The sequence below is a fragment of the Mytilus californianus genome, unplaced genomic scaffold (genome assembly GCF_021869535.1).
Source record: "Mytilus californianus isolate M0D057914Y unplaced genomic scaffold, xbMytCali1.0.p SCAF_2, whole genome shotgun sequence".
NCBI lineage: Eukaryota > Metazoa > Mollusca > Bivalvia > Mytilida > Mytilidae > Mytilus > Mytilus californianus.
In genome coordinates, this window is record NW_026262668.1 from 86,391,733 (window position 1) to 86,415,173 (window position 23,441).

General features: G+C 31.9%; 1 protein-coding gene across 2 annotated transcripts in view; it reads left to right on the plus strand.

The window, feature by feature from the left end:
• Positions 1 to 22,785, plus strand: part of LOC127730363 (uncharacterized) — a 33,583-nt gene extending 10,798 nt beyond the window's left edge. For both annotated transcript variants that reach the window (XM_052238736.1, XM_052238735.1), the window contains exons 2-11: positions 3,459 to 3,697; positions 4,898 to 4,977; positions 5,467 to 5,539; positions 9,311 to 9,469; positions 11,206 to 11,364; positions 12,468 to 12,538; positions 14,953 to 15,028; positions 16,342 to 17,639; positions 19,702 to 19,835; positions 22,643 to 22,785. In XM_052238736.1, coding sequence (XP_052094696.1) covers positions 3,517 to 3,697; positions 4,898 to 4,977; positions 5,467 to 5,539; positions 9,311 to 9,469; positions 11,206 to 11,364; positions 12,468 to 12,538; positions 14,953 to 15,028; positions 16,342 to 17,639; positions 19,702 to 19,835; positions 22,643 to 22,661 — 2,250 coding nt within the window. In that variant the 5' untranslated portion in view covers positions 3,459 to 3,516 and the 3' untranslated portion in view covers positions 22,662 to 22,785. The remainder of the gene's footprint in view (positions 1 to 3,458; positions 3,698 to 4,897; positions 4,978 to 5,466; positions 5,540 to 9,310; positions 9,470 to 11,205; positions 11,365 to 12,467; positions 12,539 to 14,952; positions 15,029 to 16,341; positions 17,640 to 19,701; positions 19,836 to 22,642) is intronic.
• The last annotated feature ends 656 nt before the right edge of the window (positions 22,786 to 23,441 follow it).

Sequence of the window (23,441 nt, forward strand, 5' to 3'; positions counted from 1 at the left end):
GCAGTTGTCATTCGATTTATTGCTCAATCAGTTAAGACTTTATGGTCAAATCATAAGTCATTACAATGCTATATACTAGTATCCCGATTTTTGTGGTGATGTATGGTACAAATGTTAAGTCGGACTCATCATCGACGGTGCTTTAGAAAAAAACAGACCCGCACATGTCAGCTATGAAGAAGCTGAGAACACTGCTTGTATTTTGAATCACTCGTAATATAAAATCTTTCATGCTCCTTTATATAAGAATACAGTAATTGAACTATATTTTCTTCAACATATCTTTATTGTGTAATATTTATCATATTATAAAAACCTTCATTTATTTCCATATTGTCGTGGTTTTTTTTAATAGTATTCTAGAAAAAAAATAGAAATGTAATAAATTAATATCGATTTCCAACCCAAAAATTTAAAAAATCAGAGAATAGACGCAAGGTCCGCTACGTGTACTAAAGTTTAAAAATTAATCCCGAGGATGATGGAAATTTACCCGAATGTATGATATGTCCAATTAATCGATTAACGAGGATAACGTGCATGTGCTTGTAGGTAAATGTGTTGACGTTACGTTACGTATCGTTTTTAGTAACGTCATTCAAATATGTATGGCAACGTAACAATGTGAAAAAACAACGTCTTGGCGCTCAAAGGGTTAAGCCCTTCAAACTGATTTTTACAAAATACCAAAGTTCGTGAAATCCATTTTTCCTTGAAGAAAATCTGCTTGTCCTCACTATATTATCTCTATTGCAAAATACCAAAATTTGTGTCAGTTCTTTGCAAAATTTTGATGGTCAAATTCTTACGACCACCACTTTTTCGCAAACTCTTAATCATGCTAATAATACCTATCAAGGAATAAATTAATAAAAAGTACAACAGACAACACCTACCACCAACAATATATAGGTTTCAATTGACACAATTTGATCAAGAGTTACTTCCCTTTTGTCACCATTCTGGAGGTCTAAGTGTGGAAATTTTTTCATAAATCAGCCAAATTATACTGGCCGCAAGACTTTAGAAAAATGGTTTTTCTTAACACTTGTTATTTCTTTTAGTCTTGCATAATTTATCACTTCGATCTTGTAAGAATCTATTATCGGACTTGTGTGTACAATGTATCTCATGTTTCCATTTGGTTAAATAAGAAAATTAACCATTTATCCCTCCAAAATGGCAGCCAACAGAAATAACTCAAACTCAAATCTGACAGAAAACAAACATACAAACAAAGACAATCAACAATGAACAACACACAGTCAAGATACATGTAGCCTGACTTTGTACAGGGACAAAATGTGATGGGGTAATACTTACTGTTTAACCAGTTTTGCGAGTGCACAAACCTCCCCCTTTGATGCCTTTAACTCTATTGCTGCAACAAATTAATTGTAGTTACATTAGGTTTGCCAGGAAATACAGCATAACATTTTTTGTGAAAAGATCCCCTGAATTTCTGTGACATCACCGCACCCGACTACGACTTCATGCGAGATATGATGTCACACACTGATGACATTAAATTGGAGACCAATTAAAGAAAAGATTACACTGTATTATCTTAGGTGTTTCATTTGAAAAAAAGAGATACAGTAGTAAACAGGTTCTTGCATAAATTAAAAAGTTGGATATACATGTACAATGTATGTGTCCATATGGCACAGTCAGTATGAACACATATATCCCTCCATCAGCAAGAGGGATAACCCTTTGACTGTGATGTTCATAGAATGAACGTTGTGGTGTATATGGAATTAATCTTTTACATTGTGGAAAATATTTAATAAAACTTCTTTATACTGCATTTTTGACCTCATATCTGTCACAATGACGTCATACTATTTTTTGTTCTAATTAAAAGATACTAAAATATATATATGTTATAATTATTATTCACGTAGTGGAAGTTGTTTTTATACGACCGAAAAAAATTCATATATTGGTATGACTTTGGCGTCGTCATCATCGTTGTTGTCGTCGTCGACCGAAGACACATTGGTTTTCGCACTCTAACTTTAGTTTAAGTGAATGGATCTCTATGAAATTTTACCATAAGGTTCAATACCGCAAAAGGAAGGTTGGGATTGATTTTGGGGGTTATGGTACCAACAGTTAAGGAATTAGGGGCCAAAAAGAAGCATTTTTGTAACTTCCAGACGTAACTTGTGTGTTAGTGTATGGATCTCTCTGACATTGTACCACAAGGTTCCATACCACAAAGGGAAAGCTGGAATTGAGTTTGGGGGTAATTTCCCAAAACGTTTATGAATAAGGGGCCAAAAATAAGCATTTTTCTAGTTTTCAGACAATAACTTGTGTTCAAGTGTATGGATCTCTCTGAAATTGTACTGCAAGGTTCCATACCACAAAGGGAAGGCTGGGATTGATTTTGGGGGTAATTACTTCAAAATTTTAGGAATTAGGGGCCAAAAAGAGGCAAAAACAAGCATTTTTCTAGTTTCAGGACAATAACTTGTGTGTAAGTGTATGGATCTTTATTAAATTGTTCTACAAGGTTCCATATCACAAAGGGAAAGCTGGGTTTGAGTTTGGGGGTAATTGCCTTTAACGTTTAGGAATTTGGGGCCAAAAAGGGGCCAAAAAACAAGCATTTTTCTAGTTTCCAGACAATAACTTGTGTTCAAGTGTATGGATCTCTCTGAAATTGTACTGCAAGGTACCATACCACAAAGGGAAGGCTGGGATTGAGTTTGGGGGTGATGAATCATAAGGGGGTTCAAAAAATTGGGGGGGGGATTTTTTTTTCTTTAAAATTTTCCGTTTTAAATTGGTTATTTCTGATTTACATATATATATAAAAGCAAATGATAATGATATGGTTTGAATAGGTAAATTAAAAATTTTGAAGTTCTTAGACCACATTCATTCTGTGTCAGAAACCTGTGCTGTGTCAAATATTTAATCACAATCCAGATTCAGTGCTGTATCAAGCTTGAATGTTGTGTCCATACTTGCCCCAACTGTTCAGGGTTTGACCTCTGCGGTCGTATCAAGCTGTGCCCAGCGGAGCATTTTATTATTCTTTAGTTTGTTTGCAAAACTTCTGTTATCAAATTTTAACGAGGGACATAGATTTGTATATGTAGATCCAACTAAAAGCTGTAGCTACATTTACCTTAAACTAGTTTCCTAGCCAGCACATTTGACCCTGTTTTCCAAATGATATATTGACGATTTGCTGAAAAGGAATATATATGTCCCTAGTATGGCTAAAGGGTTAACAATCTAGACCATATTTCATTAAAATAAAACACAATAGAAACCTGCACATTACAGCTACTGTACCAACAGGATAACCCTTAATGTGAATAAATAAAAAATTGCACATAATTTGGAAAACTGGGTCAAATGTGCTGGCTAGGAAACTAGTTAAAGGTACATCCTTTTGTAAATCACTTTGTATTAAACTTTGTGTTTTAATTTCTTTTCAGAATTTAATAAGGGTATTTGCAGTTATATAAAATTGAATATGAGGGAGTACAAAAAAATATGAGTAAAATTTCTTCACTATCAGTGCTATTCAAATGGAATAAAGTTAAAGCATCATGTAATAAAACATTACCAAGATCTAGATGTAAACATGCATGTTGCTTACATAATGAATATGCATATATCATTGGTGGAAAAGATGGCAATGTTTCAGTGAAAGATTTTTGCAGATTTCATATAGGTATGTTGCATTTCATGAATTTTAAATAATATATATAATGTTTCTTAGATAATTAAATTGTAGGGGTTACTGAAGCTGAAGTTAACATTAATGAATATAACAGTTCATTTGCCATGCTTGCATTATGATTAATTCAAAAATTGGATACATTTTGTTGATTAACTTTAAACTGATAAAAATTGTATCATGAACTAAGTTATTTTTATTAAAACATAAAATCCATAATTCTCAAGAAATGCATCATATTAACAATTTTGCTGTTGCTAAGGAAACACCATTCAAAGTATTATGTTTCTGAATCATTTAATTTGATTCGGTTAAATTTGCACTATAAACCTCACATATATACAGTGTTTTCAAGGAAGAACATTCATCAACACGATTTTTAGAGTATGAAATCTGACTTCAATATTAGATACATGTATAACAAAACTCATATTGCAATATAATAGTGTTGAAACAATGTATTTTCCTTTGTATAACAACTAGAAAGTTTATGTGTCCATGGTGTCAGACAATTCTTTGTACAACACATATAGTAAAAGGACTTTCAGTACCTGAATAGTAAAAATAGCTGTTCAATATCTACCTGCACAATGCCTCACAATGTAAAAAAATTGAAAACAAACTGACAATGCCATGGCAAAAACGACCAAAAGACAAACAACAGTAATCAAAACAAAACGTAGAAAACTAAAGACTGAGCAACATAATTCCCACCATAAACCAGGGGGGATCTCAGGTGCAGTGGAAGGGTAAGCGGATCCCGTTCCACTAGTTGCACCCATTGTGTTGTTGCTCATGTAAGTAACAGTTGAACCAATAAGCAGATACCTTGATCTAGAGTTTGTATATTTCTTATCAAAGTTCAGTAGTTACATGTTACACAGTGTCAATCACACAAATTTCATAAACATGTATTATCCTGGTAAAAAAGGGAATTTTCAAATACTTATTTCTTTCTAGAAATAATAGCATCATTTCTAGAACACAATTTATAATAAAATCATTTCAGAAAACATCACATTCAAGCAATATATCATTTAATACCATGATGCTTAAAGGCCCTGTGGAGAACACTGAACTGTTAACCTGTATTCTTTCTCCAATTATGCCAGTGAATTTTAAAACTGACCATTAAATATGGAAGTATCAAACAAATGCTCATGTACATGTTGAACTCTCATTTTGATTTTTCAGGAACACACAAATGGGAGGAACTTTCATATAGAGGGGAAAAGATTCCGTATTTTGAAGGACATAGCCTAGTTGCACACAAGGTATGTACATGTAAATTTGTTTAAAAATGGTAACCAACATAAATGTTTTTAAGAAAAATGATTAAATCAAAAGAAGAGAAAACCTGAAAAGCATTCAATTGGCTGTCCTTAGTCTAGAAAAGTTATGAATATATATTTAACAGAAATCATAAAAAAATCTGCCATCAATGCCAAATGAATGGATAAAGAATAAAAAAGTCAGTTTTGAAAAATTAGAAAAAAAGAAATTTCTACACATACTTTTTAATAATCCGACATTTGTACCACATGTCTTGCAAAACCAGTCTTTTTTAAAAGAAATTATAAAGATATGATATAGAAATTATAAACACAAATATTACGTTTTGAATATATTTGGTAAAATTCATTTGATATTAAATAAACTATAATTTGAAGCATTATTTAAAGGTGTATGTTTGGTATTCTAATATGAGTCTTGTATGCAATTTACATATATATGTGCACACTGTATATTTTGTGTACTTACAGAGACTTTTGTTACTATTTGGAGGTGTACTGAGTTATGATCACACAGAATCAGCCTTATGGATTATAAATCCAGGTAATTACTGTCATTCTATTATTTTATTTTGTTCTACATGATTAAACATTAACTCAAACTACAAATTTAATTCTGGAACACACCCCTCCCCAAAAGAAATTTTGAAACCACACACCAAACAAAGGTAAGCAAACCCTGAGGTCTTACATTCATAAATAAATTTATCAGTGTGTATTACTATGTAAGAATGGATGTTGGCAGGAATACTACTCCCTAAAATAAATTACTGTAAGTTAACACATTTTAAGATTTAAAATTCAACCTTAGTGATTCATATGCTTATCTTTATCATTTTCATACACTCACAATTCTTGAGATAGGTGTATGTTAGATGAGCAGTCATTATAATGATGCCTATATCTGCTCATTTTATGCCCCTGACAGGAGATTTCATCTCTTCACAAAGGTTTCTTTATGCTCAGTTTTACATTAATGGAAATGTAATATTAATGATGTTCGCTCTTCTTGTTTTTGATTTTTTTGCCAGATATTCGGAATCCTCTAGTTTTATCCATGTAGTGCCATTAAAAATTTTGCTCGCTAACCCCTACTTTTCTTTTCATAATTTTATTACATATAGTTTAAAAAGACATATTTAAAAATCTTATAAAATCCTTTAATTTTTCATTGTTTTTGAAAGAAAAAGGGTGTCAATGTTAAATGTATGAAAAATCTAGAGAGAATCATTTCCCGCCAAATTTTTAATGGCTTATATCTCGAAAAACCAACACATGGACCCTTCGTTTTTTTCTGCTTTTTTAGTTCCTTCATTTACATACTATCAATTTACAACAGTCTTTTAAAAAGCTTGTTATTTTGAAACAGAGTAGCGAACATCCTTAAAGCGATAATTCTCTCACAAAAACCACACTACAGCAGAGTAATCTAATTTTGAAAATGTAACCTGTTATTTTCAAATCTTTTATGCTTTAACAATTCGTACTTAAGAGATATGCATATTTGTTATTACACACTTTTGGTCCATGCAGATTTCTAGGGATTGTGTGAGCTTTGAATTTCTAATGCTTGCTCACATAGTAATATAAGTTTTTCATGCTAAGTTTTTGTTTCGCCTGCAACTAAAGATGCAGAATGTGAGACATAGGGATTACTATCTGGCGGCGCTGTGGTAACAGTGTAAACTACTTGTATAAAGCTTTATAATTCAGAAGGTAGAAGACCTGTATGCTTCATATTTTGTACGCTGATACCTAATGTTAAGAAGTTTCTGTCTGTCATATGTCCATTGTCCTTGATTTCATTTTCAGGGTTCAGGGAATGCATGGAAATTAATAGTTTTTTCATCGAGCCAAATACTCACTTTTTATACGACCACTTTTTGCGGTCGTATATTGGTATGACATTGGCGTCGTCATCATCCGAAGACACATTGGTTTTCGCAGAATAACTTTAGTAAAGGTGAATGGATCTCTATGAAATTTTACCATCAGGTTCAATACCACAAAAGGAAAGTGGGGATCGATTTTGGGGGTTATGGTACCAACAGTTAAGGATCTAGGGGCCAAAAAGGGGCCAAAATAAGCTTTTTTGTAACTTCCAGACAAATAACTTGTGTGTTAGTGTATGGATCTCTCTGACATTGTACCAGAAGGTTCCATATCACAAAGGGAATGCTGGGATTGATTTTTGGGGTAATTGCCTCAACATTTTAGGAATGAGGGGCCAAAAAAGCGGCAAAAAACAAGCATTTTTTTTAGTTTCATGACAATTACTTGTGTGTAAGTGTATGGATCTTTCTGAAATTGTACTACAAGGTTCCATATCACAAAGGGAAAGCTGGGTTTGAGTTTGGGGGTAATTGCCCTAAACGTTTAGGAATTTGGGGCCAAAAAACAAGCATTTTTCTAGTTTCCAGACAATAACTTGTGTTCAAGTATATGGATCTCTCTGAAATTGTACTGCAAGGTACCATACCACAAAGGGAAGGCTGGGATTGAGTTTGGGGTGATGAATCATAAGGGGGTTCAAAAAATTGGGAGGGGGATTTTTTTTCCTTTTTTTCCTTTTTTTTTTTTCTTTAAAATTTTCCATTTTAAGTTGGTTATTTTTGATTTATATATAAAAGCAAATAATAATGATATGGTTTGATTTCATCAAAAATTGAAATATTGGGGTTCTTTGATATGCTGAATCTAACTGTGTATTTAGATTCTTAATTATTGGTTCTGTTTTCAAATTGGTCTACATTAAGGTCCAAAGGGTCCAAAATTAAACTTAGTTTGATTTTAACAAAAATTGAATTCTTGGGGTTCTTTGATATGCTGAATCTAACCGTGTATGTATTTAGATTTTGGATATTGGACCATAATAGGTAAATTAAAAAATTTTAAGTTCTTAGACCACATTCATTCTGCGTCAGAAACCTATGCTGTGTCAAATATTTAATCACAATCCAAATTCAGAGCTGTATCAAGCTTGAATGTTGTGTCCATACTTGCCCCAACTGTTCAGGGTTCAACCTCTGCGGTCGTATCAAGCTGTGCCCAGCCAAGCATTTTATTATAAGAATAGGATAAGTATATTTGATATATGGGTTCCTTGCAAGGTCTACATGTCCATTAGAGAGGGTTCATCTGACCTCAACCTCATCTCATGGATCAGTGATCAAGGTTAAGTTTTTGCGGCCAAGTCCATATCTCAGATACAGTAAGCAATAGGTCAACTATATTTGGTGTATGGAATGATTGTAAAGTGTACATATTCGACTGGCAGGCTTCATCAGATCTCAGAGCTCATTTTCATTGTTCATTGCGATTGGTCAATGTTAATTTTTTTTATTTGGTTTATTTGTCTGATACTATAAGCAATAGGGCCACCATGTTTGGTGTATGGAATGATTTTTAGGTTTACATGACTTTCTGGCAGGTTTTATCAGACCTTGTCCTAATCTTAATGGTTCATTTGGCAATGATCAGTTTTCATGGTTTTGTCTGTTTATCAGATGCTATAAGCAGTAGGTCAACTATATTTGGTGTATGATATGATTGAAAGGTGTCCATGTCTGTCTGGCAGGGTTCATCTGACCTTCACCTCATTTTAATGGTTCATTCAACAATGGGAAGTTTTGTGGTATGGTCTATTTCTCAGATACTGTAAGCAATAGGGGCACTATATTTGGTGTACACAATGATTGTTAGGTGTTTGTGTCTGTTAGACAGGGTTCCTTTGACCCTGACCTCATTTTCATGGTTCACTAGTCAATGTTTGCTTTTCATGGTTATGTTTTCATTAGATACTATAAGTGATAGGTCAACTATATTTGGTGTATGGAATGATTGCATTGTGTGCATGTTGTCTGGCAGGGTTCATCTGACCTTGACCTCATTTTTATAGTTTATTGGTCAATGTTTAAATTTGGTAATTTGGTCTGTTTCTCAGATGCTAAAAGCAATAGGCTTACTATATTTAGTGTATTGTAAAGATTTTAAGGTGTTTGTGTCTGTCTGGCAGAGTTCATCTGATCTTGACCTCATTTACATTGATCATTGATAATGTTAAGTTTATGTGATACTTGTTGTAAAACTATCATATAAAATACTTTCAACATAAATTCAATCATGATTAGTAAAGCAGGCGAGACATTTCAGCGTTTATACTCTTGTTATAAAATAATCAGTGTCTTTAATGATACATATCAGAAGTTTGGTTTTTCTATATTTAAGAAAAATACTCTTATTAAAAGCTATTAACTCTAGACCTCTTCCTTTGTCAGTGGTGTCACCTGTTCTAGTAAAGTGCTCTCTGTTTCAGATTTACAATATATCAGAAGGCATGTCCCGGATGCTGGTAGTACACAGCCATGTGCCAGACGTCATCACACTTCAGTAGTCCATAATAATGTGATGTATGTGTATGGTGGATACATTGATCTTCAGGGATCAACCTCAGATGTATGGGCGTACCACATAGGTATGTGTATGGATATGAGCATGTCTTTCTACTAGTAGGAACTTACATAATTTGTAATCTAGAACCTTCTTTTGAAATTTTTGCCTGGATGTTTTGATATAAAATTAGTTATATCACATCACTTCTAAAGTAGGGGCCTCAGTGGCCGAGTGGTCAAAGTAGTTGAACTCATGTATCACTAGCCTGTCAACACTGAGGTTGTGAGTTTGAATCCCACACCTGGCAGGTGCATTCAACTCCCATCTTATTTGACTAGGATTGTCAGTTTTCCTTCCGAAGGTCGGTGGTTCTCTCTGTGCACCAATAAAAACTGATTGCCATGAAATAGCACAATAGTGCTGAAAATGAAATGAAAAGGTGAATTCTTTACACGATTAAGGTGTTACTTTTTAATTATTGAAATAGACTAGAATGTTTACTCTCCAAAATATATATTACATAATACATGTTTATCAATACTAAATAATTCATCTTTGCCCTTATATATTACATTAAAAATAAATGATTAAATAACTATACTCCATACCAGATGGTGTTTGAAAATAAATAAAATAGAATATTAACCCTCTCTTATACATGTACATAAAAAATAAACTACATCATTACTACATGTATATTTAGTTTCTGGAATGCAAATTTTCTCTTATTTCAAAACAAGTACTATTAAATAAATCTTGACATTGACATATTAACATTTTCAGACTCACAGGACATCAACCAAAGAAAACTGTTCGTACTTTGAAATATAAGGGAAGTTTTTACATAGAATGCATGCTTCATTAAAAATAAAATTCCTTTCATTTTCGTATGCAGTGCATTCCATTAAAAAATGAAACTCGTCTTCAACCTGCATATTTTTACACTGCCCACAAAATCTTTTATCTTTATCGATTTTTTTATATCGACCTTTCTCAATAGCTAACTGATGAGCACTGATTCTAAATTGAGTTATTAAGCTTTTTCGATACTGAAATTTATTAACTTGACATAAATATGCTTCCCTTTTGAAGATGTTTTTAAATTTGAAATAAGTATGCAATTTTCCTTTTTTGACATTTGCATTATCGTTTATAATATTTTTCCAGTAAATCTTATATCTACTAATCAAAATATTTTTAACATTTTCAATGTCAAAACTTTTCATATCAACATCAATACATCTTAAAATATATACAATATTAGAATACCAAGATGACTTATTACATTTGTGAGTGTCCATACTCGTGACCAGGGCTTGTTTTAACAAATGATCCTCCTCTAAACCATTAATTTTTTGTAAAAATTTAAGAATAGAACAAATATGGTCAATATTCAATGGAGTACGACCTAGCTCCCCCATAACAGCTAAATTACATGACTTTTTATTTACCCCGAGAATGTATTTGTAGAACTTTAAAATTAAGTTCTCTCAATCAAACTTCGAAATTTTTTCTCAATTTCAAAGAGGTTGTCTGTTTGACATTTCAAAAAATTAAAAGTACAAGTTCCCCAATTTTCTGAGCCATATGATAAAATTGGCTTTATTGTGTTTTCAAAGATATGTAAACAACTATCAATTTTTTAGATGTTTTCACTGAAAGTACTTTTTAACTTGAAGAAAGCTTTTAACCCCCTTTGATGCAAATGATATCAAGCAGTAGAAAAACTTCCAGTATGCTATATGCTCTATTGGTGTTTGTAAAACCTATTGACTTGAATGAATTATGTTGCCATGACATTCCTTGTGTAAATTTCAGATGATGAAGAATGGGAACAGATAAAACCTAATCAGAGATTAGAAAATACCGCAGGCAGTCGACATGGACATACATCGGTTTTATACGGTCGAGAGATGTGGGTATTTGGAGGAATGTCTGGCCTGCAGGCAAAATCAGACTTCTGGAGATTTAATTTGCGTGAGTATACATACATGTGCCTTGTATAGTGATGTAAATTTCAGAAATTTAAGACATTAGAAATTGCTATTAGGTTCATTTAGTGTACTATTTTTTGTATCATAATATGCACAACATTATACTTAGTCTGCTTTGCATTACCTTAATGAAACCCTTGGCAACCTAGAAAATAAGACTTATAAAACAGAGTATTGAAATTTATGAAAACTTGTTTCTTTTTTATCTACAATTTATAAGATTTTAGGGGTCATCCAATATTCTTATAAGTTTTTCTGCAAATATTCCTGAAAATAATTTAAGATTACCTGTTACCACAAAAAAACTTATCCTTTTATTCCTTCATCCTTCAAAAATAGTTTAAAAAAACAGAAGATTACAAATATACCATATCCAACATGTCCAAGATATAAAAGAAAAAAACATAAAAAATCCAGATATAGTCTAAACAAGATTCAGAGATTTCCTATGTTTTAGATTTGATAACATTATAGTATAGGTCTTTTACTGTTGAAGTAGTAAATATATATCATGAAAAGTACACAACAGGACAGGAAAAATGAGAAAAAACCCTCTTTTTTTTGTCTTTCATTTTTTTACTATTAGAAATGCATCCCTCTAAGTTGTTGAACATTTTTCTTCACTAAGATAGTGTATGGTGATACATAGCCTTTTTAGGCTAATGTGAAATTAAGCAATAATCAATCAATTAATCTAAATTCAAGTCTAGATTGCAGGGACATGTTCACAGTATGAAAATACAAAGTTTTTGGCAAACTGATGTTGAGTGATGTAGTACATAAATAAGAAAGCATCTTCCCTTGGATAAATAAACATTAATAAACCTTCAAAGCTTTGTTTGATGTTTTATGTTCATGATTTACTTATAAAAGCATCAAGCACAAATTGCCTAGGTAGTCTTAAGGTAGCATGCTAGCTTCATGTGTTGGTGGTTGTGGATCTTATTCCCAGCTGGGTCGAGCCAAAAATTTAATGTTATAAAGTACTTTCTGACAATTACTCTGTATGTGATAGTTTACATTCCTAAATTTTGCAGAAGCATCTTTTGAAATATAAGTATTAAATTACTACATCTTGTTTTATAGATTCATTGAAATGGGACAGAATAAAGATAAAGTATGGACCTCCATGTTTGTCTGGACATTCAGCTACAGTCGTAAGTATTTTGTATTGTCTAGCTATCTTTATTCTTAACTATCTAGTAACGTAAACCTCATAAATAGTATGAAAAAAATATGTATAAAAGTATAACTTGTACTGTGTTAAACCATATTAGTATGAGATTTGGGTTCAATCAATGAGAAACCAACTTAACAATACAAAATCCAAAAGATATATATATATATATTTATTGAAATAATAAGATAAAACTATGTGAGCTATTGATATCACTTGGTATCTGTCATTGTCATAAACTTTACCAATCATCTATTCAGAAACCACAAAATTAATTTACACCAAACTTGACCACAAGCATCCTTAGGGTATCAGTTTTTTGGAGTGAATACACCAAGACGAACCAGGTTTGTCTAGGTATATGAAACTACTACTCAAAGGTTTCTGAATTGAGTTTCTAGAGAGATTGTCTGCATTTACCAGTGATCGGGAAGGACGTGCGCCTTGCGCCAATTGCGCTTATCGACCAGAAATGGCGCATAGAGTGACAAATGTAAGCGCCCGCGTGGCGCATGATATTTTTCACTTCGTTTTGAAACGTTGAGATATCGTCAAATGGATTTCCGATCGTATTTCGTGCCGCCATGTGTGAGTACACAACTGTGTAGTGTTTACTCCAATGATAGGAGCACCTATATATTTTTGGGACGTCTCGGGTGTTTTCCTATGGTAATAATAGCAACATGCAGTATGACTGATTACCCAAAAACCTAATTAACCATCATTCATGATATAATTTTTTATAAACAACTTTAAATTTGTGAAAATTGGCTAGTACAGGCGAGAATTCTTCTCTAATTATAATCTTTTAAGTAAGCTTGCTATTATTTCGATTGAAAAATCCAAAAAGCCTTTTTATGAATAGCATAGTATTTGTCTCCATAAAAGGGGCTTAACTGTCCTTGTCAATTTTTTTGGTCTTTGGCTCGTTTTGGCATTTTGTAAACATGCCTTCAGCCAATTGTTGTTGTGTCTTATCAATTAACGTTGCTCTCGACTGTTATTCTTGTCATCGTGATGAAGTAATAATAATACAAGTGCAGAGGAAATGCCAGAAACGTCCTCTAATACGGAACGTCTGGAATAAGTATGGTATCGACGAAGACCCAAATTTAATGTAAAAAAAAACATGAACATGAACAAGGGAACAGTACCAATTTTAACATTGTAAATAAAGGTTATTGAAAATATTGCCTGGTTTGGAAGAAGTTATTGTATATTCATTGAAATTGAAATTACAAAATCACAGGAACAATATCCATGATATTAATTAGAATCATACTTGTAAGTACAGTGAAATATACACTTTTTAAATTTTTTTTTTATTGTAAACGAATGGCCCACTCATTTGACAACATGGCCCATTAATTCTAAAAATGGCCCATTGAATTTATTTTTGGGGGGCCCTGGGCCCATAGAGAAAAAATCCTTCCAGATCACTGCATTTACGCTCTTTCAGTTGCAAAATCACCATGATTTCTTGACATCTGAACTGAACATTAGTAAAATTAAACACAGAAACTAGGTGAGCAATACAGGCTCTTTGGAGTCTGTATAGATTTTAAATTCTTACATGAACTAATATGTGATATGATTAACAATAGAGTGTGCTATGCAACCTTAAAAATCTGCTATAATGAACTTGTTTTACCCTGAAGATAATGCAGATAAACATTTTTGTGCACCTGTTAAGAACTGAAAAAAGATTGAAACTTGAATTTAAATACAAAATGGATTTCAACATAAATACATTACAATATCATTATGTTGAATAATCAAGTAAGCATCATTTATAGAACAACATTATAGCATACTTGTTAATTTATTACCGTATATGCTTATTTTAGAAAAAAATCTTGTAAGTAGTGCTTGAAATTAAATATTGGATATCCAAAAGATTTAACTTTAAAGAGCAGTAAACCCAAAATCACATAAAAAAAGCAAATTAAAACGAGCAAAGGAACATAATCAGCCTTTCATCAGGATTGTTTTCAGCTGAAAATTTGGCAAGTAAGAATAGTAATATTAGAAGCTTTTGGTACTTGGCTAGTGATTCCTTCTGGGACTGATAATCCAACAGCAAGTACATGTAGACACGGAAGATTAAACTCAGGAGTAAAACTACTTTGCATTTAGAAATTGTATAAACCACTGAATTGTATGATGAAGAATGTAAACATCACATGTATGTCTTCTATTACCATTTTATGTGGAAGTACTTTGATATAAATTGTAAATATCAACTGATAAGTTATCTATATAATCAGTTACCAGATAACCTACATAAAAATAAGTGTGAATAATGAAATGGCTGTACTATTACATATTTTTTGTTAAATGTATTCCAAACTAATAATACTTTTTTGGGTTTGAAAATAATGTTTGTATTTTTAGGTGAAAGATTACATGGTGATTGTAGGTGGAGAAAGTAATGGTGTAATGTCAAGTGATATATGGGTATTTGGTTTCTGTAAGTATCAGGGGTCAATGTAATGGTGTAATGTCAAGTGATATATGGGTATTTGGTTTCTGTAAGTATCAGGGGTCAAAGTTAAGGTGTAATGTCAAGTGATATATGGGTATTTGGTTTCTGTAAGAATCAGGGGTCAATGTAATGGTGTAATGCCAAGTGATATATGGGTATTTGGTTTCTGTTAGTATCAGGGGTCAATGTAATGGTGTAATGTCAAGTGATATATGGGTATTTGGTTTCTGTAAGTATCAGGGGTCAATGTAATGGTGTAATGTCAAGTGATATATGGGTATTTGATTTCTGTAAGTATCAGGGGTCAATGTAATGGTGTAATGTCAAGTGATATATGGGTATTTGGTTTCTGTAAGTATCAGGGGTCAAAGTAATGGTGTAATGTCAAGTGATATATGGGTATTTGGTTTCTGTTAGTATCAGGGGTCAATGTAATGGTGTAATGTCAAGTGATATATGGGTATTTGGTTTCTGTTAGTATCAGGGGTCAATGTAATGGTGTAATGTCAAGTGATATATGGGTATTTGGTTTCTGTAAGTATCTGGAGTCACTAACATTTATTGGTCAGAAAAAAACCTTAATACATTAAAAATGTCATCTTATCAACTTAAGTATGCTTGCAAAACATTTAAAAGTTAAGTTTTATACACAAAGAAGATTCACATCATGACATGCAGCTGATATCTCAATATCTAGAAAACCCTAAAAAATTTAAAATAATTCACTTAGCAGAACGGCTATGTGTGTACTGTTATAAAATGAAGCAGAACGGCTATGTGTGTACCTGTTATAAAATGAAGCAGAACGGCTATGTGTGTACCTGTTATAAAATGAAGCAGAACGGCTATGTGTGTACCTGTTATAAAATGAAGCAGAACGGCTATGTGTGTACCTGTTATAAAATGAAGCAGAACGGCTATGTGTGTACCTGTTATAAAATGAAGCAGAACGGCTATGTGTGTACCTGTTATAAAATGAAGCAGAACGGCTATGTGTGTACCTGTTATAAAATGAAGCAGAAGAAGATGCAGTCATTAAGATGATTAAATTATGAATAAAACATTATATAATTCAGTCATACAAACTGAAATGTTTTACAAAAAAACACATAATTTTAAAAATCTTAAAGGATATGTTTAGAAGTTAAATAAGATAACTTTTTGTAAAGTTTTTAGATTGAAAAAAGATTTATTTATGCAAAATGTGTATTGTCACATATGTAACTTTTGATTTTTACCAAATGCCTTCATGTAATAATGAATATGACTTTTAATAAATCTTTTCTTGTATTTTACAGGTACATTGAAATGGACACATTACCAACCCACTCATCAGTATCCTTCACCTCGTAAATGGCATACAATTATTCCTGTGACAGCACGATACAGGAAGGGAGACAACTCTGTCAGAACTAAATCATTACCTCATCTGCAGAAGAAAGGACACAACAATGTGGTAAACAGACCAAAATCAAGTCCTGTTTATTCTTCTGCAAGATTTGCTAGACGATCTCCTGAGCAGACTGAAAATGCCAAGTTAAACCGTCCAAATACTTTAGCACTTAACACGAGCAATGATTCAAATCAAAATAACTCTACTTCTCAGCCAATTGAAATGGCAAGTTTAAGTGAGAGAAATACAGACAGGAGAAGTCCTTTTAAAGGAAATGGATTTGAGAAGGGTACAAAACAGAAAGATGAGAAATCGCCACTGTTGTGTAATAGACAGACCTCTAGGGATAGTATGATATCTAATGGTAGTGGGCTAGGGACAGATAACCCATGTCTAGAGCTAGATAGTAGCTGTGAAAAAATGAATAGATTTGCCAAATGTGACAAAGACAGCTCTGATTGTCTGGTTTCTTTAGAACTGAAAGATATGAGTGAAAATATCAATCTGAAAGATTCATTTCATAAGTCTCAAGTTGTTACTAGATTTGTGAAAAATAAAAAGCAGAATTTTCATGCATCAAATATTCCAGGACAAGTCAACCTGTCTCCAAATGGTGATACATTCCGTTGTAAAACTCACAGCAATAATAATAAATCATGTGATCTGGTTGTTGAAGATCTTGAATTCTATGATAATTACTTCTCTAACAGTACTCAGGAATATAACAGACTTAAACCCCAAACACATTCCAGAAAGGTGGATATTACATACAGCTCAAACAAAGATTTAAAGGTTAAAAATTCTGATACATCTTTTTATGAAACAGAATTTAATGACAAAACTATGGTGAATAGACAAAATTCATTAGAAGAAAAGTCATATTCTATGAGTGATATTAGTAAACCAAATCTTGTCCAAATTCAACCAATAACCTCAAAATCAACCAGCATGCAGTTACCCCAAAAAGTGCCTTGTAGGAAATGTAGTTTGAATTGCTGGATGGAGGAAACTGAGATTGATGATGACACCTCATCCCCAGTTGATGATGACACCTTGTCCCCTGTTGATGATGACACCTTATCCCCAGTTGATGTTGATAGTATGTCGAATGCTACATCACACATAGTGAAACAGTTGAATGATGATGTGATAGAATCCAAACCTACACAGGACCAAGAAGCTGGTAAAGAGACTGTTGTTGAGGTATTTGATTTGTCATATTAATGTAGGGATGCAGAAAACATAAATTGCACATCTCAGTATATAGATTTGTAAAACTGACCTACTTTCTTACACTTGTCATGATAAAATAGTTCATCCCATGAATTTATAGAGGACAAAGTCCTCAAAACAGTAGAAAAAGCAATAACGAGAATAATCACTATAAAAGTCTATATGTTATAGATAATGCATATTTTAAGGTTTTTCTTGTCGTAGAACACACTGAGGGGTGTCAGGATTGATCAAATGAAAGACCGATCGTAGGGAGGTCTTTCTTTGGGCAATCCTGACACCCGAGGTGTGTTCTACGACAAGAAAAACCTTAAAATATGCATTATCTGACTTATATACCGTCAAAAAAATATTGTTTTTTATAAAGATTTGCAAAATTTAGCATCCTATTTTACTGACCACACTAAAGTGGGATATTCCTTTCTAATGCGTTCAGGTTTTAATACACCCTACGGCTCATTTAGAATGTGAAATAAAACTCACTAATTAATCTAGATATAAACCTTAGAAATTATTATCCATACACAATAAAAATATTACTGTAACTGCATGAAGTAAGACACAAATGAATTGTTACCATCTGATAACAGTGTATGAAAAATACAAGACACTTTGTAAGTAATTTATTGTAACAACTTAGTTTATGGAAAGGGGGAGGTGCTATGTTTTTTTTTTGTCGATTTGTAATGACATTTTATTTGAATCGAATAAAATAATCAGAATGATTTTCTTTTGAATATCAATACATTTTTTTAACAGATAATCAGGATATAATTATATACCCTCCCCCCACCCGACCTCATTGTGAGGTACGTGAATGTTATTCAATAGAATATAAGAATAATTTATTAGTTAATCATTTGATAGAGTAAAAGGTATACATAAATGTAAAAAAGTAAAGAAATGACACGAAGGGGGCACAGAATCGTGATACATGTACATGTTACACGAAAACGAATATTAATACATGTAGGTCACAGTATGATTTCCTATTCAGTGTGTATCGTCCTGAACTTGCATGAAATATTTGCCACTGGACGTTAAGTAACCATCAATCAATCAACCTATTCAGTTTGAATCAATAAGATTTTCAAAATCTTACACACGAATATGTTAAATCTGGCTTTATTTTAAAGTGTTATGAAAGTTTTACATTAAAATTCATCTCGCATATATGATAATGTCTCTGTATTGTAGCGATAAATTAACAAAACTTCACATTATTTGTTTCTAAAATTAAAATTCGGGCAATGACGATTGTTTTTACACCTATCATAGATTGAACTTTAAAAAATAAATTCCCAAATCGGCAACAGAAACTATCAGAAGAATATAATTTTGAAGTAAATTATAGTTTGCATTTTTATCAAGGAAAATAATGACCTCACACAGGTCATTATTTTATGCCTTAGAGCATATTTCATTGAAACATGGTATCGTCCGGGTTGATTCTTCGAAAGAATGACCTATCGTTCTGAAAGAAAATAACTCCATATAGGTATATAAACTAGTATTATAATCTCTGTCTTTCTCACATGAGCAGTAACAGATTTGGGTTAAATACTTTTCATCTTGTACCTTTCATTACAAATTTGTACTCAACCAACTTGTACCTAATTTTTACTAACTCTTACATTTACTACAGTAACCCATACTATTACCAACTTTTTAATTTCTTAATAAACAAGTGTAAAATTATCTGCAATTTTCATATCTGATGCACAGAAAATATCATGGCAATAATATTGTCTTCCTCTTAAATCATTGTAAATAGGTTACACCTGCCTCATATGAAAATTATCATGAGGGAATACAAACGTTTTATCTTCATTTGTACTGCTTATTTGCTTTCTAAGCTAAACATGTTAAATGACATCTTTCAAATTCATTACTTGAAACATACATATGGATAAAAAAACGTGTTTTTTTTATTAAAAAATCAGTGAGATAGCAACCAAAAATACAAATAAACCATAAAATGTAATTGTATTGATGTCAAATCTACATGTGTGTATATGTACATATTTTATAGAATGGTCCACCATACTTGTTGTTGATTGGTGGACATGAGGAGAGGGGTACCAATATATTTGTAGAACCTATTATTGTGTGGCAGTGTGATGTTTTAGTCAGGCATAGTGATATCAGCCATGGAGAATACATGAAGTAAGTAATCAGGGTCTAAAACAAGTATTAGCTTGTCTAAATCAACAAGCTGGAATACTAATTTAAGTGGTATTATAAGCAATAAACTCTAACTCAACATGCAATGACACCTTGTATTAGATACAGGCATTGGAGATTAGTGATGTTAGATATTGTATGAAAGTAACAAAGGTTCATTTGAAAATGTTTGGACTAAAGTATTTTATCTGATGAAAAAAGTTAGACTTGTCCATTGTCGAGATTTTTATTTCAGAATAGAGTTTATTTTCCAAAATATCCCCATCATCCTTTCATTTTGTTTCAAGTCTCTGTCATTAATAGGAAAGGAAGTCACAAATATTATCTGGACAGTGAGGGTGTTTCAGTTATTAACAAGAATCTATAATTTTATTCTTTACTTTGAAGACTCATTTTCAGAAACACAACATGTAGCAGCATAGCAATTGACTCAAATAAAGTCAGTAGTAATGGTGTCTCTTTATCATGGTTATTTTATATCAAGGGGGAGAATCAACTAAGAAAGTAATAGGCCTGCAGTGATCATACTAATCTTGATATAGTTCATATTGAAATTTTACTAGATTTACTACTATGTAGTAGCTAAAGATCTGAGCCTTAGATTGATAGAACATTTGTTGTTAATTTATATGGTAAAAAGTTTCCTGTGAAGATGTCCGCTACATTATTTACATGATTCTTGAAAACTTTCTCCAAGTTTTGAAAAAAACAAAGTTGAAACAAGCTTGATTTAACATGTTTAAGGAATAGCAATTGATGAAAAGATTATAAATAAAAGTGCTTAATTTTAGTAAGATTTTTATTTGTGTGCTTCCTTTCTTTAAACACTAAATTTGTTTCAGCGATATCAATGAGGTAAACAATACTAGTGCATGGACACAATCTTTCTGAATATTTGCAACTTTCTTAATCCTTCAGGCTTTGCCATGGTTTTAATATGGTTCTTCACCATCAACAAATACTTGTTAAATTAGACTCAAAATTGTAAGAAGTAGCTGAGCTAAGGTTAAAAATTGGTGCATCATTGTCAATTAATCAACAATTTTGTGGTTTTATAGTAAGTTGTTTCATGGATAGAGAAAAGAAATTGTGCATTATTATTCTTTAACCCTTAATCTAAATAAAATTGAAAAGCAATTCATTGTTAAATTATTGTAGAATAAAAAATTATTTGGTGAAATAAACAGTAATATATAGATGCTTTTGATTAGTACAAAATATGTACGCTGTTAAAATCAATGTATTATGGTATTAAGGATGCATAGTAATGATGGGGAACCAAAATTTTGCAACATAAACAGCAGTTTGACCATCAAGATAATTTTGCAACCCAGATTTGTGACTTGCAACAGAAATCCCAGTTTGGTCAGAAATAAACTTTGTTTTATTGCAATTGTTGATGATAAGGTTTAGAAGATACTGAAACATCCTTATTGTAGGGATAATCAAAATCAAGAAGAGAATAAACAAACAAAACAAATCCAAAAACAAGGACCAGTAACAGTACATACAAACAATCAAAAACTTGTCACAGGCAATACAAACTCATATGATAACTCATAACAATGAGCATATCCTGCTTCACATGTGACATCATTGTATTGTTTGGTGGTCACACTGGTCAGTAGAGGTAATGAGTCAAACTCCAAGTAGGAAGTAAACCATTGTTTCAGCGGGTTTCATACATTTTTCATACTTCAGATCAGATGTTAGGATGATTCAGGGTCCATAAGTAGTTCATATAATATAATAGATTAATATATAATAGATTAATAAAAAAAAATGTAGGACCCTGCCGAAATAACAGGGTTTGCATATTAAAATATTTTAACCATTAAGAGCTTATCTGCATGCTTATCAACCTAGTACCTGAAGACCACCAATTGTTATGTAATAAGCATTTATTTGCATTGTGCCCTCTCTTTTGAACAACACTATGCTTATTACAATCTATGTTATATGTATGTATATTAGCCCTGATGCACTGCAGATGAAATTATAAAGCATGGTAAAAAATTCCTTTTATAGCTTTTAGCAATGTTTAGAGTTGTAATTTCCTTCAGATGTTTAGGAATTTTTAAAAGTCTAAATATCTATCATCACTCTGATAATCAAAAGAATATTATATAACCCTCATAATGTTTTCAAAATTCCCCTATAGATTTTCTTTCAGCCTCTAAAACTGTCAAACAATCTTATTTTGATATAATGTCATTTATATTTTAATACCAGCAACAGTTTTACCCAACAATGTATTTTGGTACAAGATGTATTTTCCAAACACTGTATGTTGATGTTTCAAATATCTTTTTTGTGGATGTTGCTTGTGATTATTTATCAAAATCTAGGCATAAAACAAAATTTGTCATTTATAACATTTTTAAACCAAATGCATTCGGCAATAAAATTAACATTAGTTTTAAAAGATTTTGGAATTGGGATTTTTGTTTTTTATTTTGATCAGTACTTTTTTTCACTGAAGTATGCCATGGTCAAGTAAATACATGTATCCTTATTTGACTCCACTTGCTTTACAGCCAATTGTTGGGTTTTTTTTTAAGGTTAACTTTATTTGTAATTTAAAAGCAGATCATCCAGGGTTATCCACATGCCTTTGGCCTTTTACTGGAGCGACAGATGAAATTAACCATTTCTTGAAACACCTACATGTATATAAGCTTTCTTTTTATGAAGATTAGTACTCCTTAATTTTTCTACTATTTCATTGATTTACAGTTAAATTTGATTTATTGAAAAGGAATCTTTTGATATTATATTTATATTTCCAGATCTAGTCTTGTTATATAGAATTTTGACAAGGAGACAGAATTCAGCCAAACGTAAATGTGCCAGATATGCAGAGTTTGCAGGGTCTTTCTACTATGACATTTTATACAGAAAATGTTGAGTTTCACTACAGTACTGTACACAGTTTGTCACTCCAATAACTTATTCAGAAGTCACACCTCAACAGTTTCTAGTGTGTTGTTTATTCCCAGTGTGCCTTTGGAGTTACAGTTGTTGTTAAGCATTATTAGATTAAGAGTGAATAGCCAAAAACCAGCACCATCATTTTTTATATTTTTTTTTAAATTTAAAAAGCTAGTTACCCTTTTTTATGTTATATTTTTTATTGTTTTTCTATGAACATAACATGAAAATAATTTTAGGTTATCATTTGTAGTAAATTTGAAGCTATTCTTGGGCTCTATTTTAAATAAAAGTAAATGTGAAGCTATTTGGGGGCTCTTTAAAAAAAAATTATTCCTTGTATTGTTGTATAAATGCATCATTTTACATTTTTATTTGGTTAGCAGATGTATATGACAAACAGGTACTTATAAATGTTTACTCTAGTCTCATTGTGTGTAACCATGTCAAAAAAGTTCCCAGTTCAATTCATTAAAAAAAAAGTTGTTTCTCAATAAGAATTATATTATTTTTTACGTTTTGGCACTTGATTTATTTAACTGTTTTAAATTTTTGTCTGCAGTCATGAATGTGTTCAACAGGAACTTGTAGTTGACCATTTCATCAGTAAAACATGTGTGTGCCACAAATTAAGTGCATTGGTTTTGTCTGCTTTCT